The sequence below is a fragment of the Orbicella faveolata genome, unplaced genomic scaffold (assembly GCF_042242905.1).
Source record: "Orbicella faveolata isolate gen_17 unplaced genomic scaffold, um_ofav_v1 contig_26, whole genome shotgun sequence".
Lineage (NCBI taxonomy): Eukaryota > Metazoa > Cnidaria > Anthozoa > Scleractinia > Merulinidae > Orbicella > Orbicella faveolata.
Genome location: NW_028301554.1, coordinates 12,453,152 through 12,461,618, shown reverse-complemented (window position 1 = coordinate 12,461,618; position 8,467 = coordinate 12,453,152). Strand labels below are relative to the sequence as shown.

General features: G+C 40.7%; 2 protein-coding genes across 2 annotated transcripts; one reads left to right on the top strand and one right to left on the bottom strand.

Moving 5' to 3' along the window:
- Positions 1-35: 35 nt before the first annotated feature.
- Positions 36-6,001, top strand: LOC149108192 (zinc finger CCHC domain-containing protein 24-like). Its single transcript, XM_089295320.1, has 3 exons — positions 36-189; positions 1,435-4,606; positions 5,669-6,001. Exons 1-2 carry the CDS (start codon positions 175-177, stop codon positions 1,696-1,698), a joined length of 279 nt encoding a protein of 92 aa, XP_089151446.1. The 5' UTR covers positions 36-174; the 3' UTR covers positions 1,699-4,606; positions 5,669-6,001.
- On the bottom strand, positions 4,677-5,359 carry LOC149108193 (uncharacterized). Its single transcript, XM_089295318.1, has one exon. It carries the CDS (start codon positions 5,283-5,285, stop codon positions 4,881-4,883), a length of 405 nt encoding a protein of 134 aa, XP_089151444.1. The 5' UTR covers positions 5,286-5,359; the 3' UTR covers positions 4,677-4,880.
- Positions 6,002-8,467: the final 2,466 nt, after the last annotated feature.

Sequence of the window (8,467 nt, the reverse complement as noted above, 5' to 3'; positions counted from 1 at the left end):
AATTCATGTCACGAAACAGTTTCTGATTGGTTAATTAGGCCCTTCAGGAGACTAGTCAAGACATGCTCGTATTTAGTTGACGAAATTCAATGCAAAATCTCTTTTCCTGGTGCAAGCTTTTTCGCCTTCACTTGATCATTTTCACAACTTGGAATTAGTATTTACAGTGAAAGCATGTCGAGTGGAAAGGTACGTGTTGAGGAAGCGATTTTTTGCCGGCGGTCTTGTTTCTGGCCGCCTTTTCAATACGTTTAGCTGGCTCTTGAGTTGAGAAAGAGAAAGAAACACTGAAACGATTTCACTTTGTTTTAACATACGTTCACTGACAGAGTCAAAATGTTTCGATCTATGTGGAGAACATTTCCTTTTGTGTCGTTCTCTTGAAATAAGTTCTGTTTTTTAGGCAAAATTTAAACGATATTTAGATTATATAGTTTGTGAACAGAGTATGAAATTCATTAATCGGTAATGTACAGTATACTACAGCAATCTGCTATTATGAAGCGAAGAAAATATCTTGAACATTTATGGTAAAGCTGTAGTTGGTTTCGGTTATTCGTTGAACCTTAATTAGTTCCTTGACGAAACCGACCAAAACAACTGTCTGAAAGAGAGCCAGCTTACAAGCGAAATGTATTTCTCTAGACGATACAAGTATGTTTGCTGGAGGGGTACTTGTCAAAGACTCGGCGTAGCAGGAATGTCCAGTGTTCAGATGACACCGCTAAGACGTAGCCACATTGGGTTCAACAGAGTTCTAGTACAAATCTGTTTGTCGGGAAATGTAGCCGGGAAAATGGATCTGAAAAGTATTCCGGGTTCAAAGACCCCTTCAGGCTCTGAGGGGCATTATGGGTAATCAGGGCAAATTTACTAAGAGGCAACCATGCTGTAAAACATACGTTTTTCTTTATATTTCCGTTCTGATTTCACATTTGGAGACGAAACATATACTGTAGATGGAGAAACCCCTTTTCTAGGTTTACCAGCGTATTTGAACCGATCGAGTGGTTGTTGTGGGCGTAGGAATTTTTTTAGGGTTAAAACCGAATATTTTGATCAAGTCACAAAAATAACATCTCCGATACTCTGATAAGTCACTGATAAGTAGACTAATGCCTTGCTCAATTGACTCAAACGCTAGTCAACGTAGGAAAGGGTTTTCCCTACTTACAGTAAAAGTTTCTTTTCGATAATTAAACTCAGAACGGAAATATGAAGAAAAACGTCTCTTTTGCCGTTTTGTTTCTTTGCAATCTTGCCCCGATTACCCTAATGCCCCTTAGAGCGAGAAGGGGTCTAAAAGGAGAGAGTGTCTCAGCAGATAATTTGCATCATACCCCCGCCTAGCTGCTAAGAAAATAGATTGCGCAAAGGCACTAAAGCATTGTCGTGACAATTCTAACGAATGATACCATTGCTGTTGCGCGGCAGACACCATATCAGGGAGGACGGCGTTGTTTTGGTGAATACAGATGTCCGGAGTGTAACCGCGGCTGGATGAGCGCCAATAGTTGGGCCAACACTGGTCAACAATGTCAGAATTGTAACATCGTTGTGTATCCGCACACACAGCGTCCCTTGGAAAAACCTGAGGGACTGGACGCCGGGGATGCTTCTAAAAGACACCCGCAACACTTGTGCGAGAAATGCAAGAGGCTTGGTCACTTCTGTGGAGATCGAGATCGGTATCACTAATGAACAGTTGATGGGCAGAATTAGTGACTGCCCCGCTTTGCTTTCGAGTTTTTTCTCAAGTGTGGTATTCAATTCAGTTCGTTATTTACACTATATAGGGCATTTAGATACATTTTATAGCTAAAGTAATGAAAATAGTAAAAAAAAAGTTAAGAAATATAAAGCCTTAAATAAAATTTATATGTGAGCGGTGGCCAAAGTAGCAAGAGCTTTCTGGTTGGCCACCGCCATGGTCAAGTAAATGGCAGCAAAAAAAATTGATTCAGCTAAGCTAGATCTACATACACTTCATTTGTTAACAAGATGTTAAACAATTACAACAAAGATAAATAACTTGCACGCGATACATTCGTTGTGCTGTCACGTGAGCGTATCAGATTAAAAAAGATGTTGATCAAAAATTGGGTATACTCTTATGTCAATTAACTCCATTGGTAGAGTTACTTTCTTTTGAACAATATTGTAAACTCAATTGAATTCAATATCGTACGAAATCGTATGTGAGGTTACCGACTGTTTTTTTGTTGATCACCTAAAGATACTCTGTCCATTCCAAGTCCATACAATCCTTAAAACTTAAGCCGCTTTCATTTTCTATCTAGTTGTACGATGACAAACCCAAAACACTTCAGGAATATGTAAGTGTATCCAGTAAGGTACTCTGTACGTGTCATATATTTTGTGGTCATTTTTCTTTTTGATTATAAACTAGTTTTCCGGCAGTAATAGATTGGAATGTTGAAGCGAGTAATTTTTCTAGTAAGATGTACCCTGAGCAGTTGGTTTCTCCTACGTAGTTGGTTTTAGTTGGTTTCTCCTACCAAGTGCTTGCAGGGTAAGTAAGATTCAATAATTCGTTTATAAGCTGTGCTCTTTTTGGAACTTTATGGCAATTCAGCCTCTGACTGATAGTTTAATTAACCTTGATCGACCAATTGCAGAGAACACGTTTTTGCTGTAACTTTTTTGTCACCTTCAGAAGTCTTTAGCCTTTCCTTTATGTCTGTTGACACCACCAAAGCCAGTCATGAACCATAACAACGTAGAGTCGCTCTTCTCGATATGTTAACGTGGACAAAGGTCACTCAGAAGTATCGTGAATATTTTCTGTACTAGTTGTCTGTATACTTGGTGTCTTTTGTAAAACCATTCTAGCGGGTCATTGGGATGCCGGATTTTAAAGTCTGCGTGACAGTTGAGTAACATTTTTATTACAGTTTGTTTTCGTTATTGACGGTTTTGCTCAAGCATTCGCTTTCTTCGTTTGCTTGGAGCACCCAGAAACCGCTGTAAAATATATCTTAAAAGCCTGAAGGTCCTGAAGCAGTTTGGTACTCATACAATTTAATCAATATTGGATCCTTGCTTGCCTTGTGCACGGTAAAAGATTCATTTAAACAGGATATGGTAATTTATAGCAAGTTCCGTGGAATTCCGAAACGGAAGGAAAGCTAGGGAACGCTTTCTTAAATAGGTATATGACAGAACGGGAAAGAAACTGGTCTATACACAGGCTAAGTTTTAAAGTGGCTACATGTCCAGCAGCCGGACAGGTTTTTTAAAATACTCCGTGTCCGGCAGTGAGACTTTTTTTTTTAAAGTAAAACAACGTAAAAAGAACTTTATGACAGGCGACCCCAAGAGGAATCAAACCCGGGTCGCCGGCATGGCAAGCGACACCCATGACCACTGCGCCACAGCGACCGGCCGGCAGATCTTAGAATTTTCGAGTTACCCTTAGCATTATTGAAAGCTAACCGTAAACAGGCTAACCGGAGAGCTATTCAGGCTAACCGGAGTGCTTTGTAGGCTAACCGGAATGCTTTGTAGGCTAACCGGAGTGCTTTTTAGGCTAACCGGAGTGCTTTTTAGGTTAACCGGATTGCTATTCAAGCGTTTTGACAGCTGGTCACTTTACAATAGTCTACTTTATAAATCCCGATATACCGGATGCCGGGCTCACCAAAATTAGTATTCAGCCATATAAACAAGGATTTGACATTATTAACTGAAACATTTTTTAAAAAATATTTTTGACTGCCGGACACGGAGTATTTTGAAAAACCTGTCCGGCTGCCGGACATAGAGACACAGCGACCTTCGCTTTAAAGGCCGATACGGAAACTAATCAATCAATCCAAAATTGGTCCAACGTTTTCTTTCTGACTGGTCAGTAAATATGAGGTCAGCTGTAATGTTTCACTTTGGAAGAATTCGTGTAAAGTAATCTTGCAAATTTGCGAGCGGGGCGTTTCTTAAGTAAAAGCAGTATCACCTGTGATTTCAAAGAAAATCGAGCTGTTTCTTGCATAGCCTGCATGCACACGACCATAATTTCCTTGGCTTCTGCACACAGGTTTATCAGTGTCACGTATGGCCGTGGGTCACACTGAAAGCACATTGTTTGATAATCGGTGCGAAAAAGAGTAATTATTTTAAAGTGTGACTCTCTAGGTAATAAACCGTTTTTTCCTGGGAACAGTGCCAGCGTGCTGATATGTACTTACTGTTACCGGCAACAGGGCTGAATAACGTCTGCGCATGTGCGAGGGGACAGCACAACAAAATCAAATTTCGGCGCGAACGTGATGTGTGGTTCTTTCGTGTTGAGTTGAATGACGACAAGAAAGGAGCAGAAATTTTACCATTATTTTGGCACCTAAACGCAAATATCTCCTTCTTATGCTTTGGAAAATGACAATTTGAACAATTCGAAGTTTTTGTTCCCAAAGAAATGCCGAGAAATACAAGAAAACTTGTAGTTAACGGGGTAAATATTTCGAGCTTTGTATTCAACCGCCGCGATTCAGCGTCGTTTCGATTGACAGTCGTTTGCTTCGTTTGAGAGAAAAATGATGTTTTGGGGACATTGACGGCAACACGAGAGTTTGGAAAAGTGTCGCCAGACGTGAGTATTACGATCTTAGTTTGTTTTGTAATCAAAATGGCACCTTTCTTTAGCGAGTCGTAACATTTATTTTAACACAAACGCTGTGATATGGAATTGCTGTCGTAAAACTTGTATGGTCAGCACCTGCATGCACTCGTAAGCTTACTCGCAAGACTTAAAGCTCAAAAAATGCTTTCTCAAGGAACGTATATTGTTGGCTACATGTACCTATACAACTGTAGAGTACTTTTATGTACAGAGTTTGCTTATCTTAATCGATCGATATATTTCATTATCTAAATGAAGCCCATGTTACTGTTCCTAAATTATGTGGGATGCTGTTAATCGTTTTAAACCATGAAAGCAGTTCAAACGCTGCATCGTTTGGGGCCATTGCCAAAAATGCTCCACTTGTCCCATGGTAATGACTGTCAAACACGGTTACTCCATTCTGTGTAGGGATGAATGCCACCGTTTTGTCATTTATAATGAAGATACATGCTGTTTTGGTATTGTTCAGCTGGGCTTGGTTTAAGTGGTACGGCAGGCTTGCTGCTGGAGTCTGCTCTCTGATGATACTGACTGGCAACTCTGCAGAGACATCAAGGTTATCAAGGGCTTTTGTCTGCTCCATTTTAGTTGCTACTTCCTGCACACCATACAGCTGCCCACCACTGTTTTCATAGTATTTAAACATAGCAGTCTGGTACTGGCTACAAAATATAATGTATAATGTATAATGTATAATGTATATTAAAAGCTTTTCTACTGCATCTGCATGTGCGTAAACACTCATTCGAATGGAAGAACCATTTCTAATTATTTATAACTATTTTTTAAACATTAATTAATGCAGTGGGGGGATGATGTGGAGGGAATGTTTAATCAGAAAAATCATTTCATTTTAGAATATACAAATTTACTCACCTGTCATACCTGCATGTTTCCTCTTGTTGCAGTGGCTCCTCAGAGTTATTTAGTTTTAATTAGGAAATACAATTATACTTTATCCTACAGGAATAGTAAATTTGTTGAAACTTCTATATGTATACCTGAAGATGTTATTTCCTTATTTTCCAGTGTTTTCCCAAGTTGACTGACCATGCTTTGTGAAGCATTCTCCTAAGAAGATTCATACCAAAACATTGTCTCCATGTTGTTATTACTGACAATTTTTATAATTAGAAATTGATTATTATCACATTAATTATTATATGTACATGTACCTGTCTGCCATCAGGCAACTGAACACTGGTTGGAGAGGAGGTTGACGGTTTACTGTTTCTCTGTAAGGAGCAGATACATGATAAAATATTTTGGTATAGTTCGGGAACGATTTTTTGTGATAAGAAAGTAGCAAATATGCAGTATTGTTTTGGTGGGCAGAATTGGCAAATAAACAAATGAACAAAATATGGCTCCAGCCTATTTTGTGTGTGTGTGTGTGTGGACTTTGTGGGACTGGTATTTCAGTTTCAGGGGCATCAAATATTAGTTATATGTTGTATAATTATCTCAATGTTGCATTAGATGAAAACAAGCACTTCACTTACTTGTACTGGTGGGACATAGTCTGGATCACTGGAGAAAACACTATCAGAAATCATGAACACTTATTACACCATCAGGTGGGTAACCCAAAAACACTGACCCTCCGGTCTGCGGACCCCCACTACGGACCAGGTCTGCGGACTACCTATGGACCGGTCCACAGACTCCCCCAACGGACCCCCTCTACGGACCACCCCCCAAAATATAATAAAATTAATAAATAAAATATTTCATTTACGGGTTGTCTAATAGATTACTCGTGACAGCGAAATTCCTAATGTTACATTGAACAAATGTAACAGACCTGGCTTCAGGCTCGGGTGCAATTCAAATCATTACACATTGCTATTTCCTTTGCTGTGGCCATAAAATATACAAAAGACACGTACGGGGAAGCCTTCGGGAAGGCTCAAAATTTGTGCTCTTTTCCCTCTGCCATTTTGTTCAGCCCATTTTCCCGTGGGTTCGTGAACTCATTCCAAGCTTTACAATTTGCTCAGCGGAATAACAGATACAAACAACAATTAACAGCCTAAAAATATATCTTCCATAGCCTGATTGAGCCACGAATGGAAGGTAAGAACTTTCCTTCTTACCATCGGCATTTCCTTACGCTGAAAAAAGCTTTTAGGCATTTTTTTGGGGGGAGGGGTGGGGGGTTGGGGTGTTAAAACCTGAGTCTGTTACATTTGCACAGTGTAACACTCAAAAAATCACCGACACAAGTCTGAATCTATTTGGCAACCCATAAGTGAAATCTTTATTTATTATTTTTACACTATTTTAGGGTGGTCCGTAGGGGTAGTCCATGGACCGGTCCGTAGGGTAGTCCGCGGACCGGGGGTCAGTATTTTCGGGTTACACCCATCGGGTTCCGGGCCGGTAAATAGGGACATTAGCTCCTACCCGATCAAAGAGACGGTAAAACCTCCCCTGGGGACTTTTCTTTTCGACAGCTCAGTGGAATGCTCCAAGAGTGGAGACGAGCAATATTCATTCGCTTCCCGAGTGGTTCTCATCCAATGCCGAGTACAGGCCCAGCAATTTAAATTCCCGTCCACGAACCGAGCAATGGCCTCGTCAAACCGCCTCAATCGACCTTGGCATGTTTCTCTAGCTCGTGTTAGCTTAACAAACCAGAAAGTCCGCTCATTTGGTTTTGCATTTGCCCCAAAGAACAATAGAATGGACGTAAATAAAATCCAAAACACGGCGAAAGATGTCATCTCCGAAGTCCTCGATAAATCTATCGTGTTCACGCGCTGTTTTCACCAATTGTACAAACTTTAAACCCCTGTGTACAAAAAGGTATGTGCCGGCCAATGGTCGAGGGAACTAGTGTAAAGATTTCTTTCTATCGTTTTTAGTTTGGCTCTACTTTTTCACCATAAACCGGGCGCTATACGAAACTTTTTGAAAACGCCGCCATTTTTTCGAGGTTTGTTATGGTGCCCAGGCCGTTCGCGGCGGCACGAGCCATGAGATCTGGCACATGCGCAGACGTTATTCAGCCCTGTTGTTACCGGCTGGAATCTCGGCTCTCTCCCAGCCCTTCCCGGTGTCACAGTGATATGTGTATCCCCGTGATATGTGTATCCCCGCACACATATCACTAGTGATATGTGTATCCCCTCCAAGATGGCGACCAGTGATATGTGTATCCCCCACCCCCCTCCCCTCTACTTTAAATAGCAATATCCTTCTTGAAAGCGCTCTCGTCGTCCGGTCGCTTACTGGACGAACGACTAACCCAAACAGACTTAAAACACAAATCTCAATTTTTGTAGTTGAAAAAGCATACGTATCTGCTGCTGGAATTGTGTTCTTGATCCTAACTGGTTTTCTGCGAGCAGGATATAATGAATTTAAAGTTGAACACCAAATGGATCTAGATATATTTCAATTTGAGTTTCACGGCACGGGATTTCTAAGACGATATTAATTGCGCGGTGCATTCTCACTCATCGAGTAACGCATATTCTCCACTGTTCATCGCCTTGTTTGCATCTGAATTATTCGTGGAGTGAAACACATCACTGCTTCCACCCGCTCGCCATAAAATGATTAGTGGCACTCGTGTATCCCCTGCACCCGCTTTTCAGTTCGACTTTTTGTAAGATATGTTAAGTCTCAAGCAGTATACATTGCTATACTGCGAACATTGCTAACAAGTTTCATAACAATCGACGTGTATTCTTCGGCAGTTAGCCTAGATAACGGCTGTCTTCAGGGGATACACATATCACTGCGCCATGTAATAATTAGTGATATGTGTATCCCCTGCACGCGATTTCAGTTTAGATATTTAGACATTCGAGTTGCAAACTC

Excerpts from the sequence above, each read along its gene's own strand:
- LOC149108193 (XM_089295318.1), bottom strand. The coding sequence starts at position 5,285 with ATGTTTAAATACTATGAAAACAGTGGTGGGCAGCTGTATGGTGTGCAG.